We start from the raw sequence: 19704 nt of genomic DNA, 5'->3' as shown, positions 1-19704 counted from the left end.
AGGGTCCAGGGCACCTAGATGCCAACTGTTCCCATTTGAGTTTCCCTCCAGCCTGGGGAAGTGGGCAGGGCAGGTGGATCCCAGCCTCTCCATTGGAGAGATTTGTCCACTGAGCCCATGCATGGATTTCAGTGAGACCATGGCCCTTCAGCATATTGGTAACAATGTCATGGCTTGCCCTTGACTTGGAGCTGGGAGGGCTTCAGAGGATCCTCCAGGTGCCCGATTCTCTGAGAAGGCTCCCCCATTTCTCTGGGGCTTCTACAGATGTCTGTGAGTGTGTGTGAGGAGGTAACCCCGTGAGGTAACCCCAGCCCGTCTTCCTGTTCCTAAGAAAACCAATCTCTGTATGCGAAAGAGTGCAACAGAAAATGGACATGCCCGTTCCATAAGCTTCCCCAGCTGTCAGAGCAGCGTGACTCTTGCTGCATCCTCAGCCTCCCCATCCTCAGAGCCTCTCCGACTGGAAGGACTCCCTCATTTCACAGGCGGGGAGATGGAGACTTGGGCAGAAGCCTCCACTTTCTGATTACTGATCTAGTCCTCGTTGCATGTAAGGTAAGGCACGCTGGTGGCACTGTGGGTGAGGCACTGATTGACTGACCACACGGTTCAAACCCATCCGCTGCTCTTGGAGAGAAAGAGGAGGCCAGCTGTCCCCCAAGGATTCCAGTCTGAGAAACCCCATACAGGGCCACAGTGAGTTGGCGTCGACCAACGGCAGGGGGCCTGGTTGGTTTCGGTGTGTCGGGCCGTGTCCTGAGCTCTTTGCAGAAGGCAGCTCGTTTTCCTCTGACCTCCACCTCTGCCTATGAAAGCTGGACCTTGAAAAAGGGCGACCGAAGGAGATTGGGTGCATTTGAACGATGATGTTGACAAAGAATATTGAAAGTACCAGGACTGCCAAAGAACCAACAAATCTGCCTCGGAGGAAGTACAGCCAGAGTGCGTCTTCGAGGCAGCGAGGTCAAGAGGTCATCTTAGGTACTTTGGACCTGTGGCCAAGAGAGACCAGTCCCTGGAGAAGGACGCCAGGCTTGGTAAAGTAGTGGGCAGTGAGAGAGAGGAAGGCCCTCCATAAGACAGACTGGCAGAGTGGCTGCAACAATGGGTTCAAGCACAGGAACAACTGTGAGGACGGAGCAGGTCCAGGGGCGCGTCCTTCCATTGTACACAGGGTCGCTATGAGTCAGAACCGACTTCGATGGCACCTACTAACAACAACACACCTGTGAAACAGGCCCTGTCGTTGCCATGTTTATTTTATAGGTGAGACAAAGGAAGCACAGAAATAATTTAGAAATGTTTTCCAAATCACGGCGCTCTAGTCAGCTGCAGACCCGGGATTTGAACACAGGCAGTTTGCTCGAGAGTCTTTGCAAGCTCCCAGCTCGTTGAATTGCTTCATAGAGCGCTCGGACGGCAGATGGCAGGCTAAGAAGAGGAGCCAAGTACTGACAGCCACTAGCAGTCTGCATACAGAAGGAGATGCCTTGTAAGGTAGTAAGCTGCCTGTCCCTGGAGGTATGCAAGACAGAAAAGACCACCTCTTGTCAGGCATCTTCAGATGGCACCGTGAATGGGGAAGGCTTAGGCGTCATGACCTTTAAGGTCCCTGGAGCACACTTTCTGTGAGTCTATAAATAGCTTACTTGGATGGCAAGAGGGTGACCTCAAAAATGGGAGGAAGTTCTTGGGGAGGGACCAAGGTCCAGCCGTGTCGGGACTGACTGCAGCAGCCTCTGGGCACAACAAAGCCAGCGAGAGAGCAGCCAGGAAGGAAGTCCCGCCCCTTTCAGATTTGCTCAAAACCACCTCAGTAACTTGTGAGTAAACATAGCTTCACTATGGAAAAGTCAAATGATACTAAAGGAGACAGAGTAAAGCGAGGGTCTCCCAGTCCCAACCCCTCTCTGGGCGTAGCCACCCGCCGTGCCAGGGGGCCAGGTCCTCCGGATGTTTCTATGCGTGGATGTGCAGGCGACTACACGGTTGGGTCTGTGGTGTGTGTGCATGTGTTATAGTTACCTATATATAGTTACTCTATAGTTACCACTTTGCGTCTTGCCTTCTGCCCGGAGTATTTTCGGGAAACCTTTCCAAGCGCATACAGACTGACCTCTCTCCCTTTCAGGGTTTCATGGCCAATGAAAGGTACAGATGGGTACCTAAGTGGCTTCTATCATCCTGAGGGCAGGCAGGGAACGCCCCCACGGGCGCTATACTGGATGGAGAGTGCGCATTCCCACTCAGGTAAATATGGAGGTGTGGAAATGCTGGCCTGAAAGATGGGCACGTTTTAAATGAAAAACAAAAAAGGAGAGCCTGCTTCCATCCAGGACATTCTGACTCATGGTGACCGCTTACGTATCAGAATAGAACTGGGCTGATTTGGGACAAGTCGGTCGGTCTGCAGGCCTTGTAAAGGCATCTCTGAGTGGACTCAAAGCTCCGTCTGCCCATTAGCAGCGGAATGTGTTAACCGCTTGCACCTCAAACCCTGGTGGCAGAGTGGGTTGTGCATTGAGCTGCTACCCCACACGCCAGCCGTTTGAAACCACCAGCGGCTCCACGGAAGAAAGGTGAGGCTCTCTGCTCCATAACGAGGTTCAGCCTCAGAAAGCCCAAGGGCAGCTCTGCTCTGTCCTAGAGGGTCGCGAATCATCAGCATGGTCCTCGTGGCAGTGAGTTTGGGGAGGAAGACTTCTTAAGTTAAAACACCCACACTAAATCCACTCCCACTGAGCCCACCCCTCGTGATAGTGATCCAACACAGGGCCTCCAAGGCTGGGGATCTTTAGGGGAGTGGACAGCCTCATCTTTCTGGAGAAGAGCTACTGGTGGGCTTGGCCTACCGACTTTGCTTAGCTTCCATCACCACCAGGGCCCTGAAGTTCAAGCAGCGACAGCTAGATTGTCCTTCCAAAAGAAAGCAATCGCTGGCAGGTGCTCCAGCAGGTAGCCCTGGACCAGGGTCTCCAAGACCCCCATTCTGCAGACAAGCACCAGGGATATCGAGAAACTCACTTTGTACATTGGATGCAACCCACTCTGGCTTTTCCTTTGTGGTCTGGAAGGCAAGGGCTTCCTGAAATGCTTGGAAATCTGAGAGCAGCCCCTACAAAGTTACCAAGGACCCTAGTAACTTTGCACCCGGCCACCTGGCTGGGCTCCTGAAAGTGCTGGGGGAGAGCACTCTGCACAGCCCTGGGCTCGCGGCCCTGGGCTCGGCAGATGAGGTCGGTCCCCTTTCCTGCTGGCCTAGCTCCTTCAGCAGGAAGCCTAGCCCCTCCCTGAGGACGCCTAGGGAGAGCACTTTGCTGGCCCTCAGCAGGGGCTGGACACAGCACCGGGCTCCCAGAGTCCCAGGCCCTTTTGGATATTCACGTGCCCTCCATGCCAACCCTCAGCTCTGCTCGTACCGCCTCACCCTTGCGTAGCACTGGCAGCGAGAGAGGCCGCCCTTGCTAAAAGAATACGTGGTCACATCCAGGCATGTCCGAGAGCTCTCAGACACGCTTCCCTTCCACAGGTAGAGCCGAGTGCTCTCCCCTCCCCTCGCCTTTGGCTTTGTTTTGTGAATGCCCCTGACAAGAGCATGGGGTAGAGGTGACTTGCACAGTCGGGTCATAAAAGGCGCTGGTGGCTTTCTTTCTCTGCTTTGGATCACTCACCCCCGGGCGGGCGGGCGAGTCAGCCGCCATTCAGGGGGATGCTCAGGCCGTCCCATGGAGAGGACCTCTGGCCAGTCACCAGTGAGGCACTGAGTCCTCTGCCAACCTTAGCAGCATCCCCAGATATCCTAGGTGGAGGAACCGCACCAGAGATCCTGGGCCCAAACTAGGCTGCTCCTGGGCTGGAGATCTTCAGAAACTGTGGACTGGGCACGCTCTGTGTGGTTTTTAAGGTGGGCTGTTACATAGCTCGTATGCTGCTGCTGTTGTTGTTCTTAGACGTCACCGAGTCTGTTCTGACCCAGAGCAACCCTGTGCACCCAGAGCGACACACTGCCCGGTCCTCACAACGGTCACTACGCCCGAGCCCATAGCAGCAGCCACGGGGCCGGTCCGCCTTGCTGAGGGCCTCCCTCAATTTGGCTGCCCCTCTACTCTATCAAGCATGAGGTCCTTCTCCAGGGACGACTGCTCGAAGCTACACATAGCCCTCGAGACTTGACACACTCACGGTGTCGAGCACAGGAAACCAGATGTATGTGGGTCTATTTATAGGACGTTTAAGAATAGACAAAAATTCATCTGTGGTGATGGGATCGGAGTATGCGTGCCTGAAGGGACCCTGTTTGGGAAGGGGCATGGGGGAGTTGTAAGGTTCCAGAGCTGGCCTGGCTGGTGATTAATCAGTCACCACAGATGTCAACGTTCATGGAGCAGCATCCTGAAGCTGTATTTGCTACACTGCAGGTACCACTCTTTGCCATCCTGTCGATTCCGACTCAGGATACGATCGAACCACCCCGTGGGTTTCCAATACTGAAACTCTTGATGGGAGTAGAAAGCCTTGTCTTTCTCTCATGGAGTAGTTGGTGGATTCGAACTGCCAGCCTTGCAAATGGCCACCCAGTGCGTTCCACACGACACCACCAAGGTGCCTGGGCAGACTAGAGGTCTATTACTCCTCAACGGAGAAAAGTGACAAAGGAGAGGAGAAAGAGGAAGGAGGAGAAATTTCTTCCTGGCTAGAGCTGGAATCTGCCTCTCAGAGGTCGGTCCTGGCCACTGCCCACCTGCACCCTGTAATCAGGGCATCAGGAATACCCATTCCTCTAACGCTGAGGACAGACACCGATCTAAGGGATCAGCAGATAGTGACACGCTAAATTCTCTCCCACGCAGAGATGGTTATTCCCATTTCATAGATGAGGAAACCGAGGCATGGATCCAATAAGAGGCTGCCCTGGGGCTAAGCTAGAATGTGATCCTTGGTCGGATTTCAGAGGTCATGGAGCCAAAGGCAGGTCTGCACTGGGTTAGTCTGTGGCCTGTCTAGAAAGCCCCTGGATTTCCAGAACAGACGGCCGCCTCCGCGGGCATCTGACTCGTGGCGAGAGCTGGCTGTTGTCACAGATTGTTCCAGCTCCATCTGACCCGGTGTCGAAGGGGCTTTCCTTTGCTCTCAGACCGCTTCCTCTCACTTCCACTGATTTTCACTCCTTCCCCTGCCAAGTTCGGTCAGGAAAGGAGTACGGTGTCCATTGAGAGGAAGAGGCCGGGGCACACGTCTCTTAGCTAATCAAAGCCTCCTAGTTCCAGGTTGGCATTCTGGAGAACACAATGTGATGACAAGACACAAAGCTCCCATACACCAGCGGAGAGCCAGCCACCGTGCAGGAGGAGCAGAGACGAGCCCGACGGGGCAGAAAATCCTGCCCGCAGTGGTCAAGTGTGAGTTTTGCTTACACACCTACTCCTCACTTACCAACGATCTGGTTAGCCAAACGGTCACATTGGCAACGGCAGGAAGAGATTGCCCATCTACGGTTACGACGGTGCACACCCAGCAGGGCTGAGCACCGAGGGGCGAGTCGAGAGTCACACTGGCAGTGACGGTGAGAGCTCTGTGTCAGCTTGGCCGGGCAGGGGTCCTCAGTGTTTGGCAGTTAGGGAATGGTGTGTTTCCGCAGTTCTGTGCTGAGGTTGCCACCCTCCAGGACGCGATCTGATGTCATTCTCCTTCATGTTTGCATCATGCCCATTTTCCTTTGTCCAACAACCTAGTGTTTAGAGCCGACTGAGTCACTGAGTAGGGAGTGGGTATGTTTTGCAGCAGAACTGGTCATATTCGGCCCACTTTGAGACAAAGGGGGTCCTCTGCCGCGCTGTGGTGGCAGTGGTGGCTAGGGGCTGTCGGTTGGCCCTGGCCCACAGGGACCCCACACACAGACTGAAACACTGCCTCGCAATTGTTCCTATGCTCGAGCCCATGGGGATCTGAAATGACGAGGGCGTCATCCTGTGAGAAAACCCACTGGGTCTTTCTAAACTCATTTCCACCCAGAAAATAATCTGACCTTGACAAGGAAAAACAATGTACTTCGTTCCCTTCTAGTCCATGAGTTCACCATAGAGCGCACCCACACTTAGTACCTGGGGGCCCCGCTTGTCCAGTGAAGAGTCAGGCATCTGGCCCATGCTCTCCAAACCCAACCCACCACCCTCTAGCCAAGCCCAAAGCTGCCCAGGTTTGGCGGGATGGGGAGCAGAAAGCCCCCTCTTTGTCCTGCAGAGCTATTGTGGGGGGTGGGTTCCTAACCCACTCTGCCACCAGGGCTCCACAGCCGATCCCTTCATCGCCCTCCCCAACCCTGCCAATACCACGGTCGGGGAGGGACCCTGCTTCCAGGCCTTGTCTGTTCTGCACGGGTTGTGGGGAGAAGCCTGGGGAGATTAAGAGGGTGAATCTGGAAATCTCAAAATTCACCGCTGTGGAGTTGATGCCAACGCATAGCGACCCTATAGGTCGAGATAGAACTACCCTACTAGTTTCTGAGACCCTTACTCTTCCTGGGGTTAGAAAGCCCTGTGTTTCTCCCCAGGAGCGGCTGGAGGTTTCAAACCGCTGGCCTTGTGGATTGCAGCCCAGCTCCTAGCCTCTACATCCGCAGGGCGCCCCATGAAGCCTGACTCCCTGCTTGGATACGCCCACCTGAGATGGGGCAGCCTGCAGCATCACCCACCCACTCTGTAGAGCCTGCTCCCTGCGGGCAGGGAGGGTCTCTCCTATCCTTGGGTGGGGGTGGAGCGGGGGAGTGACATCCTGGCTGGAATCAAGGACACCTCTGTTCCAACCCCGATGTGACACCCTGTTCTGCTAAAACCAGCCCTCCGGGTCTCCGGGCCTCATATTCCCCACCTGTGGAAGGAAAGGCGGGGCCGGATCATGTCTCAGAACTGGATCATGTCTCAGAACCCTTCCTGCAGGTCCAGGCCAGGGTCTCCCCCACCCCCACCCCAGCAGTCCCGAGTCAGCCCTATCGGCATCGGGCAGCAGCAGAACTCTGCTCAGAGATAACGGGAGGCTGTTGAGAAAACAGACGGCCGCAGCGTCCTGGCTCCCCCACTTGTGCCCGGAGCAGGACTGCGAGTCTCCATGTCGCCCTGGGTGGAACTGCCTACGTCCCTTTCTTTGGCCGTATAAGGAAGAGGGAGGACAAAGCCTCGTGAACACAGGTTACCAGCTCCAGGGCCAAGGAGAGAGCCCCAGCCTCCGTGCCTAACAAGAGCGAGGAGTAAATCAAATGCCACTCACCACCTCCTCTGTGTCATACGCTGCAGATCCAGAGGAGGCAGCTCAGCTCGCCGTGCCCAGGCTTTCTGGAGTGTTCTGGGAGCGTGCAAGTGGCCTTCCCCTGAGCCTGGGCCAGCAGAGCCAGCAGAGTCCCCTCCCCAGAGTCCCACCTCCCACACCCCGCTGTGGCCAACTCCAGGGTCCAGTCCTGCAAAAGCATACTGCCCACAGGTCTGCCCCTCCTGTGGGACCCCCAGCTCTGTGCGGTCTCCTCAGCCTCCAGGCTGTGCTGCCCCTCCCCCCAGTCCTCTCCCGCCCACCCAGCTGCCTCTCCCCAAAGCACAGCTCCGAGTGGTGAGGACAACCCTCAGAGTTCACTTTCCCTAAACCAGCCCTCCAGACTCCCAACTCCCATGGGGCTCTGCCCGCCCAGGTGCCCGGGCTGCCTCTAGCTTCTAGGTGGGCTGGCTGGCTTTCCTGGGTGTTGGCTTTGTTTCCCCACAGGGGGTATCCTGGCCTCCACCTCACTGTCTGAGGTACTTTCCACCGTGGGGGCTTCATCTCAAACTCCACCTCCTCCAGGAAGCCCCATGGCGCACTGTTTGTGGCTTTCTTATGCACCTGCTGACCTCCCTACCAAGTGGACTCGGGAGGGCAGAGCCCAGTCCAGCCCTGGTGTGCAGCCAGCACTCACTGAAGGTCAACATGGACCCACCAAGAAACGCCATCCATTCCCTGGGGTGAGCAGGGCCTGGGGCAAAGAAATGGGGTTTGGAAAAGCCAAACTCCGCTCACACGGACATACATTGGGTTTAAGGATCTGCCACTTACTGTGTGACCTGCACCAGGTCACCTAGTCTGCCTGGAGCTCAGCCCCCGCACCTTGAAGCCAGGGGTCTTAAGATCCATGTACACGGTCTTGGTGAGCATCACAGGAGCTAATGGACAGACAGTGTCCTCCAAACAAAGCAAGCTCCCTGCCATGGCTGGCAACCTCCCACCTCCCGTGTGAGTTCCTGAGACTAACAGTTTACAGCCTTTCTCCCCAGGGGCTGCTGGCCGTTTTGAGCTGCCGACTGGCAGATTGCAGCCCAACAGGTAAAGTCGCTGTGTGAACTCCCTGGGCCACCCACCTGTCAAGGAGCTCTAAACCGCAGCAGCAGAGTTGGCAGCTGTCACCTCCCCCGAAGGAATGGTTCTCAGCAGCCCCCGTTTACAGTGAGGACATTAAAGCTGCAGGAGTGAATGTGCTGACGCCAGGATGTTCTACAGGGACGAGGGCTATGGTCAACTCCATCTCTGGGGACAGCAGCCAGAGGGAAGGGAAGTGGCTCGGTCCACCCTGGTGGCCAGAGACCTAGCGTCTGCCCAGGAGTCAGCAGACACTGGGGAGGCCCTGACTTGCTTGCTGGCAGAGCTTGGAGTCCTACGAGTGTCGGGTCTCAAGGCTGCTGCCTGCCTCTGTTCAGCTGCTCTGCCCTCCCGCTTTCAACCGCGCAGGACCAGGGATGTCCTTGGAGGTGGCGGGCCAGTGGGGGCAGGGAGGGAGGGCAGTGGCGAGGTCGCCGGCCTGGGAAGGATGTTGAGGACTCCGTGCAGTCATGTGCATGCAGGGCCAATGCTGGCTGTGGGCCTTCTGTGCATACATTACAAAACAAGCAACGAGACCCTGCCCTCGCTGGGTGGACAGAGCCCCACAGCAAGACACACAGCTTGGGAGTGGAGTATGGTAGGAAGGTGGTGCCTTCCCCGTCCTTGGGAGGAAGCTTGGAGAAGCTACAGTGGGCTCATGGAGAAGGCAGCTTGATGCTGATACACTGGTGTATGGGTGGGGAGGGGGAAGGAGAGGGGGATGGGAGGACTCCTGATTTGAAGCTTTTGCCCATTTCCATGGTGTAAATACTCCCCTGTGAACGTTTCTCCAGCAGAGGTGGCAGTAGGGGCAGGGCGAGGGAGGATTTCCCAGGAGGCGAAAAAGCAAAAGCAGGCGGGGGTGGGGTGGGGGTGGTGGGACGAGTCTTGAATGCCTTGTGATGGGGAAGGCACATTCCAAGTCCCTGGGAGGCCCCCCCACACACCGCCCCACTTGCCACTCTGGACCCAAACAGGGGGCACATGGCAGCAGGGTGCTTCGAGCTGTACACTCACCGGTTGGGCCTATTTCATAGTCGCAAGAGCCACAACAAGCACTAATAATCTTGCTCAGGGAAACCAGTGGTTACGATTCTAATTCCCGCCGATCTTCCTTCTAGGCAGATATTTGCACCCAACCAGCAAACACCTTATGCAGAAAACAAACACCTTTTTTTGCACTGAGTTTTGCCTCCGTGAAACAGAGAGCCTTTAAAGGAGTCTGGATTTGGGCCCAAGGAAGCCTGGATTGCAGTCCTGCTTCCTGAAACGATAACTCTGTGATCCTGAGAAAGTTCCTTGGCTTCACTGGGCCACTCCTTTTGCAAACTGGACCTGTGAATCTCTACACACCTTCCAAGGTTGCTGTGAGGGTCAGATATGTTACATGGAGCAGGTTCACAGCAGGCGCTCGACACATGTAACCATCTACGATATGTTACCAGCATCATATAAAGGTGTAAATATAGGTATGTATATATGTAAATATATTTATATACAATAATAGGGATATAGATCTATGTACACATACTTATAGGCTAAGTATTAAGGTAGCAGAGGGGCTTTAGGCCTCTACTCAAGGCCTCCCTAAACACAAGAACACTCTGTTCTAATAACCTGGCATTCTGTGATGCTCACCTTCCCGACACGATCACTGAAGACAAAACGGGTGCATAAGCAAATGTGGTGAAGAAAGCTGATGGTGCCCAGCTATCAAAAGATACAGTGTCTGGGGTCTTAAAGGCTTGAAGTTAAACAAGTGGCCATCTAGCAGGGAAGCAACAAAGCCCACACGGAAGAAGCACACCAGCCTGTGTGACCACAAGGTATTGACGGGATCAGGTATCAGACATCAGAAGACCCAAAACAAACAATGATATCAGTGCAAACGAGGGGGGCTAGAGTGGAGATCCAAACCTGTAGACAATGGGATAGCCCCTCACAGAAGGGTCAGAAAAGGGAGGGAGGAGTCAGCCAGGATGCAGTATAGCATGATGAAACATACAACATTCCTCTTTTAATTCCTCCATAATTCCTTTAATGCTCCCCCATTATGACCCCAGTTCCACTTGACAAATCTGGCTAGACCAGAGCATGTCCTCTGGTACAGATAAGAACTCTCTACATACGGAACCCAGGACAGATAAACCCCTCAGGAACAGTAATGGGAGTAGCCATACCATGAAGGTAGGGGGAGGCGGGGAGGAGGGGGAGAAATGGGGAACCAATGGCAATGATCAACGAATAACACCCCTTCAGGAGGATGAGCAACAGAATACTGGGTGAAGGGAGACAGCAGATGGTGCATGAAAATGGTAATAATTTATAATTTATCAAGGGTTCACGAGGGTGAAGGGGGAAGAGGGAGGGCAAAAAGGGGAGGTGATACCAAGGGTTCAAGTAGAAAGAAAATGTTTTGAAAATGATGATGACAACATATGTACAAATGTGCTTGATAACGATTGATGTATGGATTGTTATAAGAGCTGTAAGAGTCCCCGTTAAAATGATTTTTAAGACATTAAAATGATTTATTCAAAGAAAAAAAGTCAGAAGGAAAGAGTTGCCTGCCAATACATGACTAAAGCACACACGTGACAGAAAAAGGGTAACTCCCAGGACACCTGGATAGAGGGGGGCTTGATGAATGGAGGGTGGAGGTAAGCCTGAAGCAATGGGGCTATCCAGCTCGGTGGAAAAGACGTCAATGGTTTCTGAGATCTGTCTCGAGGTACAGCCTATGGGCTGCAGAGGGCAGAGCCATGCCCAGCCAACAAGCACTTGAGGGAGCCGGTTCCAGTCAATCAACATAAGGAAGGACATGCTCATCGCTAGCACCATCCAAGGACAGAGGAGTCAGCCTTCCCAAACTGGGTGGGAACAAGCCAAAGGTGGGGAAGATGAAGAAAGGAGGTAAGCCCGGTGGAGAGGGAGGGACTGGGGAGTCTTGGGCTCATGGGGGTGTCTGGTCAGTAGCGTCTGCTCACCCCGCAGCACGCAGCCAAGCACAGAATGGGGAGCTGCAGATGTAAAGCCCACCAGACTCCCCCGCCCCGTCTTACCTGGTTATCAATTTTGAGCTCCACAAGGGACGTGTTGTGGGGCAGGGCTTCTACCAGTCTCAGGACCCCCGCTCCAGAAATGAAGTTGGACTCCACATTCAGGGTCTTCAAGGTCTGGTTCACCTTGAGCATCTCAGCTAGAGCCTGGAACCCCGGGAAGAAATTGGCATGTCCGAGAGGCACAGGAGCCAGGCTGCAGCCCCTCCTGGACCACTCCTGAACACTGAGGGGGCCTTGCTGGGAGGGAGCAGCTGCACCCACTCACCATGGCCACCACCCAAGACCAGCTGCATGTCCCTCCTCCCTCCAACTTGCAGGACTCCCGGACCCCCACTGGGGAGGACCACGCTCAGCCTGCACTTGAAGGCTTCTTTCTGTGCCCGGTTCTCCTCCCTCTGCTCCCCGACAGAGGGACGGTGTTCAGCTCCCTGTGTCTGTCGCTGCCCTGCCTCTGCTGAGGCTGCCACTGAGATGTCCTGTCCTCTCTGCCTCACTTGTTCAAACACTGCACAGCCGTCGAGGCCCTTTGCAAACGCCCCCCTCTCCACGAGCCTTTGCGGACGTCCCTCTGAACCCCCATAGGACTTATCCAACACCTCCCTCCGGGACCCACACCATTCTGCTACCATGGACTTTACCCTGCTGTGGCCTCTGGTCTTAGCCTGCATCCTCTTGGGGGGAGGGGCAGTGGCAGCAGAGCTCACCCAGCCCATGGGTGCCGTGAGTAATCCCCGAGTGACTTGCCGAGTCCCAAGCACTGCCCCCCCTCCTACCCCCCCCCATACTCTCAATTACTCTCTGGAGGATTCAACATTTCCTTCAGAGCAGAGAGGGAAGAATCAGATGTGGGAACAACCCCCCCCCCAGATCCCTGACCCCCCACCTAATTTTTGCCTAGTGGGCAAGTAGAGGAGAGGGCTCAGGTGTCCCCAGCACTGTCAATGGCAGAGCACGTGCAGGATCCGAGGTAATTAGAAGCTGGTGGAAGGAGACTCCAGGGTCACAGGCCCAGGGTGTGCACTCCCGGGCTTGGTTACATGCTCCCCACCAGGGAGGAAGGTGTTTTCTCAGATGGCACCTGCTTGCTGGGACCCAGCTCACCGCCCAGATCCAGGACCCCTCCGCAGGGGATCTTCCGGGTTGAAGTCACCGCTCCCTCCTCAAACCTCCAAATCCCAACCCACTGCCATTGAGTCCATTCTGACTCCTGAGCTCCCGCCCAAGCTCACCCGCGGTGCATGCCAGCTTGCTCCACTGGGCCACCCGTCCCCGAGTGAAGGGATGCAGGCCCCGTGGTGCCTGGCATGCCCGTCCCTCCCTCAACCAGGACTTGTGATGAAGCCTTGGAAACCCCGGTAGGAAACCCTACTCTGCCTCTAGGCTCCCTCTTAGTTGGAATCCTCTTGGCACTGGCATGGTTTGGTTTGGTTTGGTTTGGTTTGGTTGAAGCAAGTGCACTAATCTCATTGGAGGGACGAGCTGGTGGCTGAGCAGGTCCTAGAAGCCTTGCCATGCAGGTGTTAACTCGTTGTTTGCTGGTTCATGGTGGAGGAACTGGGGCCCAGGCGAGGCACTGGGCCATGTGGCGGGGCGGGGGAGGGGGCGAGCAGAGAGTTTGGGCAGCACTATTTGCCCTTTGGCCTAGAAGCAGCCAGTGTTGGAAAATGGGCATTCATGTGTGAATGGCCGGATGTCAGCTGTTGGCCTGGCACAGAGGCCACGCCCCAAAGCCTTCATGGTGTGGAGCTGAGCCGGCACGGACATGCTTGGGTTCTGGTCAGTGGTGCAGAAGCGGACAGGGCCTGGGACTGCCCCTTCCCATTCTGTCTGCATGGGCAAACTCAGTGCCCACTGAAGGGCAGGGGTCATCTGCCCAGTGGGGCCACCGAGGCAGCATAGAGAGGGAAACTGTGGGCTAGTCATAGTATTTCCAAAAAAATTAGAAGAAACTTATTTTAAAAATCAGAAAAGACTTGATTGCTACTTGATACACTTTCTTTCCAGGCTGGATAGCTAGCTCCTGCCCCCTTTATCTGCTCGTGGTGGGTAGCAGTCACCCTGCACCATGGGCTGTGCCGGCTGGGGTGGAGGCTGGCCTGATCACAGGTGTGCTCGCAGAGCCTGATTCAGTGGTGGGCACAGCCAGATGCTGAAACATGTACCAAGTGCTTTTTATTTTTAGGAGAACACATGGCTATTTTTATAAAAAGTACAATTTCATCGGAGAATGCAGCTAAGCTAAGCACCATGAGCCTCCTCAACAAGCCCAAGAGCGAGATGACCCCGGAGAAGCTGCAGAAGCGGGAGGAGGAGGAGTTCAACACGGGGCCCCTCTCGGTGCTCACGCAGTCGGTCAAGAACAACACCCAGGTGCTCATCAACTGCCGCAACAACAAGAAGTTTCTGGGTCGCGTGAAGGCCTTCGACAGGCACTGCAACATGGTGCTGGAGAACGTGAAGGAGATGTGGACCGAGGTCCCCAAGAGCAGCAAGGGCAAGAAGAAGTCCAAGCCCGTCAACAAAGACCGCTACATCTCCAAGATGTTCCTGCGAGGCGACTCCGTCATCGTGGTGCTGCGGAACCCACTTATCGCTGGCAAATAGGGCCGCACCGCCAGGCCGGGGAGCCCTGCCCCGCATCTCCAGAAGAATAAATGCCCAGTGTTTGTTGTAAAAAAAAAAAGTACAATTTCATTTGAAATTTGAAGCCTTTTCACACACAGGTAAAATGTAAATGAGCATCCCTCTTTAGGGACCTGCTGATGAAGACACTGATTTAGAAATGGAGAAACTGAGGCCCAGGAAGGAGCCAGCCCCGCCACAGACATGATGCGCTGAGGTGAGAGCAAAGTGGGGTTCAAGTTCACACAGGTTGCGTTTGAACCCTACTGCCTTCTTTGCTTGCTGGGTGATTTTGGACCAAGTAAGCTGTCTGACCTCTGAACCTCAGGATCACCGTCTGCAAACTGGGAAGGCGCTTCTGAGATGAAGGGATGGCTGTGAGAAGGACCTTCCTGCCTGTGTCAGGCCCCCGCCCCGTGCCTTCTCCATACACCACGCAGGGGTCCTCATCCCCGGGGTACACCCGGTCCCCAAGTCACACATTTCTATGCCCCCTGCCCCCAATGCAGTCCACACTGAAAGGTACATACATACGCCACAGGGTCATTGCTCCGAGTTCCAACGATGCTGAACTTCTTCACGTATGAGTTGTCCTTCAGGGCCTCTGCGTAAGCCTTGAGGGTGGGGATGGGGATATTCTGCAGAAAGAAAACCAGCCGTGACCTGCAGCCTCCACCTGGACAGGGAGGTATGGGGCGGGCAGATGGGGCAGCGCTCTCCTGGCTCATTCCTAGTAGGTTTCTGACCAAAAGGCTGAGTGGCCAAAGGGTCTGGCTTTGCCTGCCCCCTGGCTGTGCTCCCAATGGATGCACTCCGAGAAGGGTTTTCTGGTAAACTGGTTGAGAAAACTCTCCCCAGGAAGAGCTGCACGTGGACATTGGAGGAGAGGTCCAGGGCAGGGGACGCGGAGGCCGGAGCTGGTCCACTGCCCAGACTTGATGTGTGACTCTGGCAAAGTTTCTCCTCCTTTCTGCCCGGCTTCTGGAAAGCACAGCATGTGGGGGGGGGGGCACGAGGGCGGCTGCACGAGATGATCTCTAATAGCCACCTACCCCAGTGGGTGTCAGCCCCAGCTGCGTGTCAGAGGCTCCTGGGGAACGCTCCTCAAAGACTGATGCCCGGGTTGCCCAGGACAATGGCATCAGGAGCCCGGGGCACGAGACTTAGATGCAGGTGTTTTAACCCACTTCCTCAGATGGAACCTACTCACATAGCCCAACCACCTCACTGCAGGACGGGAAACTGAGACAGAAGAAAGCAGGGCACCGGCCTGAGCCCCCTTGGTGAGGGTGCGGGGCCAGGCTCCGGCACCCCGAAGGGCTGGCATTCACTGCCAGCATGCACCCTGGGCACGCAGCAGACAACCGAGGCACCTGAGAGGCCCTGGCTATGTTCCCCCGTCTCTCATTTCAGGGTGTCACACTAGCTCCCGTGGGAGCGGAGAGGAGCACTGAGGGGGCAGGCTTCCAATCTGATGGTGCCGTGGGACTGGCAGCCTCTTAAAAGAAAGTGAAGAAGGGAAAGAGGAACCAGGGGAGGGGGGCAGCTTCTTGTCTTACCCCGCCTCCAGACTAATCTCACAGGCCTCCGAGTGGAACAGGTGCGAGGGCAGCTGTGCCTGCTTCTGAATTCCTCCTGCAGCCTGTCCAGGCAGGGTGGGACAGTCTGTCCATTGCCCCTCCTCTGTCCTCGGTGGCCACACAGGGCCATGTCCAGAGAAATATCGGCAGAGAATGACTTTGGACATGGGGCTACCAACTGCCCCCTGGGCTATGAGATGAGGTTGTGCATGAGCATATGAGACGGCCCAGGGATGGCTCAGGGGAGACCCCGGCCAAGGTGTGGGTGTCCCTGAGTCTGCAGATCCCATGGTGCAGCAGCGTGTGTGTGTGTGTGTGTGCATGCTCTTGACAACATGGAGTGGTTCCAGAGACAGAATTGGCTTGGCCTGGGGTGAACATCTGGGCTTGTCCACCCCTGGCGCCCCTTCCTATTGGCAAGGCCTTGTCCATATTGCTAATCCAGAAACACCCAGCCCCACACAGGCTACAGTTCACCCGCCGGCCCCGCCTGAGCTGTGTGCACCTGGTTAGCATGGCCCACCGACAGGCCTTTCCCATGCAGGGAGAGAAAAGGGATTTACCCGGATGTTGTTGAGGTTGACCTCTTCAAGGTCCGGGTCGTTGTTCTTTATCCGCTCCAGCGTTTCTTCTACGTCAGTGGAGTTCGGTTCTTCGTCGGGCACAGGCTTGTATTGCGTGGGTTTGATAACACCTGGGGGGAGTGACCGATACAAGGTGTGGGGCTCAGAGAAGGGAAAGGACGGGGTGGGGGGTCAGGGACATGCAAAGACGCAGTGTCACAGGGGCTGCACATGCGTCATGGAAGCAGCACTGCTCACAAAGCCAGGAGGCTTGGCCTCTACCCTGGAAGGCCCGCCACTACCTAAGGCCTCTTCGCCTCGGTGTTCACAGCGGTAGAGCGGGAGCAGCCCTCCTCGCTGCGCTCTGTAGCTCCTGTAAGGGCAGCAGGAAGTCTGGCTAGGAAGGAAGCCTGGGTGGGAAGGAAGCCTGGATGGAAAGGAAGCGTGGCTGGGAAAGAAGCGTGACTGGGAAGGAAGCGTGACTGGGAAGGAAGCGTGGCTGGGAAGGAAGCCTGGCTGGGAAGGAAGGAAGCGTGGCTGGGAAGGAAGCCTGGCTGGGAAGGAAGCCTGGCTGGGAAGGAAGGCGTGACTGCTCCGGAAGGGAAGGGTGGTTGCTCTCTCGGCACCCTCCCTCCTCACTGGGTCCAGCAGGGAGATGACACAGGTGGGATCGGCACAGGAAAGGACAGTGGGACTCAGGGAGCAGAAGAGATGCTCGAAATCACGGCGAGGGGAAAAGTGACCATCGGGGCAGAGAGCCCAGCCTAGGGGTGGACGGATGAACGCTTCAGAACTGGTGTTGGGACAGTTGGATAGCCAATTAACAACGTGAAAGAAAGTTCAACGTCCTTGCAACCCAGCCCAAAGGTGAACCCCAGCGGGACCAAGAGGTGGAGCATAAGCAGTCAGCCTCTAAGACGTGGCAAAGGAGACTGGAGGCGAATCTGCTTACAATTTTGGGAGAGGCAAGGGCTTTGTAAGCAAGATGCAGGTCCTGGGGGCCCAGGCGAAGGAAAGGCATGGCAGACCTGGCTAGACACACACATCTGCAAGGAGCCAGAGTGTCTGAGAGTAGTGGCAAAAGCAGAGCAGCCTTAGGGCCTGCACATCTCGGGCATCCTCCTGCAAGTGAGCTGGGGGTGGGGGTGGCGGGCTGAGTACTCACTGTTGAGTCCCTCCTTGTTCACAATGGAGCTGCTGCCCAGGGCCTGGTAGTACTGCTGGTTACTCATGAGGGTGTGCATGCCCAGGATAGCTGTGGGGACAGAGAAAGGTCCCATGACTACCCCTCACAGACAGAAAAGCCTTTTGGGATCAGACACACCGCATCCCAGGCGGCATCTTTGCTATCAGAAATGGTAAGTAGTGCACGTGTGGCTCGCAAGTCCCTAGGTGGAAACCTCTCACCAGATGACCTTCAAGCCCGTCCTTAGCCTAGACTTCTCTAGTCCTGACCCTCAGAGTCTGAGATCTCCCCAGCCCCAGGGTCCCCCTGGGACTTCCAGCCAAACTTGGACCAAAACAGAGTCATCAACTGTCCCGGCGACAGCCTCTCTCGTTGGATAGCCTTCCATCTTGTCACCCTGCCTGTCTCTTTGGGTAACATCGCAGTCACATGACACCTTCTTCTCCACACCAGGCCCTCACTGTCTACCCCATGCAGCCAGCTTCCCTCTGAGATGCTCAGAGGGGTCATGCCTCCCGCCACCACTGTGTCCTGGCAGAAGCGCTCTCGTTTCTAGTCACAACTGCACAGTCCCTGGTCTCCTGGCTCCGGTCTCTCCTCCAGCATGTGACAAAGGAGCCGTCAGAAAGATCTTTCTGGAAACGCAAAGCTGACCAGATCCCTGCCATGTCCAGTCATTCTTCTGTGCACTCAGAAGGGTAAGGAAGGGGGTCCGGAAACACACAGCAGAGAACCAGGAAGACAGGTCTGTGCCCTCATCCTTACAACCTGCTAGGGAAGGAGACGCAAGTCAATCACCAGCCAGCTCACCCTATAAGCACCGAGTCTGGCAAGCGCCACAAAGGGAAACAAACACCCCTCTGCTCTGGCGGAAAGGTAGCCCAGGGAGGGTGGGGCACAGGAAGGTGTGAGATGAAGCTGAAAATGGGGGTGCTGACAGCAGTGATCACCCCCACCCCCACCTACTGAGCACCTCCAACAGCCCAGGGAAGACGCTTCACAGCAGGGGTTTTCAATTCAGCTGCACCTGGGAATGGCTTGGGAATGTAGACATTCCAGATGTCCAGGCCTACCAATTCCATGGAAATCTCTGTGGCTGGGACCCAGGCATCTGCATTATTTTAAAACTCCCAGGTGGTTTCACTGTACCGCTGAAGCCGAGAACTAATTATATTACCCAGACTTTACCATCCTTAACCCTGCCAACGCGCCTTGAGGATGGAGTTTATTCAAGTGGGCAAGGCGAGACCCTATGGAATTCTCTAGGTTCAGGTACGGAGTTCAGCTGTTTTCCCCAGGTTCTGCCTGAGAAGCCACTCGAGTGGGGAGTGGGAGGGTCTGACGGGTTCTGAGACTATTTCTCTGGCTGTGTGTGAAGGACCGTGCACAGAGGGGTGAGGTGGGTGTGGGATGCCCTTGGGCAGAGGTTCTCAATCTGTGGGTCTCAACCCCTTTGTGGGGTCAAATGACCCTTTCACAGAGGTCGTCTAAGACCATCAGAAAACATATTTCCGATGGTCTTAGGAACCGAGACACCGCTCCTCTATCCTTCTCCAGGCGGGTCTGCCCACATGCAGACACGTCTACATATGAGTACCCAGTGTGAAGACTGTTACCCATGCTACATCATGCTTCAAGACAACATTTCATTTATTTGTCATTAGAAATATATATTTCACAATATATAATGACATATTGCTTTTGTAATTAATCACTATGCCCTATGCCCGATGAAAATACATCCTGCATATCAGATATTTACATGACAATTCATAAGAGTAGCAAAATGGCAGTTATGAAGTAGCAATGAAAGTAATTGTATGGTTGGGGTCACCACCACATGAGGAACTGTATGAAAGGGTCGCGGCATTAGGAAGGTTGAGAACCACTGCCCTTGGGCCTGTTGTAGCCATCCAGAGAGGAGGACAGAGGCCACTGACGACCAAGTCCAAACTCCAGCACCTGGGTCCCAGGGCCTCCTTGGGCTGGCTCTGCCCACTGTCTCTGCTCCAGGTGCACGGCCACTGCTCGCGAACGCCTCCTGCTTCTGCCAGTCCTGAATGCCCTGCCGCCGACCATTCTCTCTCCACTTGGAATGCCATGGTTGAAAGGGCCTCCGCTAGGGCTGCCAGAGGGGGCATTCGTGGTTCGGTGATGGATTTCCCATCTCCCACGTGGGAGATCTGGCTCCTTTGCCAGTCAGTGCACCTCATGCTCACCCAGCACCCGCCTCTTGGGGAGGTCGTCTGTGAGAACAGTCCTGAACAGGTTTCTGTGGAGCTCGGAGACGAAGACAGACGAGGAAGATCTTGCGA

The 19704-nt window shown here is 55.5% G+C and overlaps 1 protein-coding gene and 1 pseudogene across 1 annotated transcript in view; one reads left to right on the top strand and one right to left on the bottom strand.

The window, feature by feature from the left end:
• The window catches only part of TMOD1 (tropomodulin 1), a 77129-nt gene that overhangs the window by 9877 nt on the left and 47548 nt on the right, over nucleotides 1–19704 (bottom strand). The window contains exons 5-8 of the mRNA XM_075558986.1: nucleotides 17369–17458; nucleotides 16204–16334; nucleotides 14591–14698; nucleotides 11439–11582 (exon numbers count right to left, since the gene is read on the bottom strand). Of these exons, the coding sequence (XP_075415101.1) occupies nucleotides 11439–11582; nucleotides 14591–14698; nucleotides 16204–16334; nucleotides 17369–17458 (473 nt within the window). The remainder of the gene's footprint in view (nucleotides 1–11438; nucleotides 11583–14590; nucleotides 14699–16203; nucleotides 16335–17368; nucleotides 17459–19704) is intronic.
• On the top strand, nucleotides 13686–14048 carry LOC142457896 (small nuclear ribonucleoprotein Sm D2 pseudogene; annotated as a pseudogene).

Source organism: Tenrec ecaudatus, chromosome 10 (assembly GCF_050624435.1).
Source record: "Tenrec ecaudatus isolate mTenEca1 chromosome 10, mTenEca1.hap1, whole genome shotgun sequence".
Taxonomy (NCBI): domain Eukaryota; kingdom Metazoa; phylum Chordata; class Mammalia; order Afrosoricida; family Tenrecidae; genus Tenrec; species Tenrec ecaudatus.
Note: the sequence above shows the minus strand (reverse complement) of the source record. Positions and strands in the feature narration are given on the sequence as shown.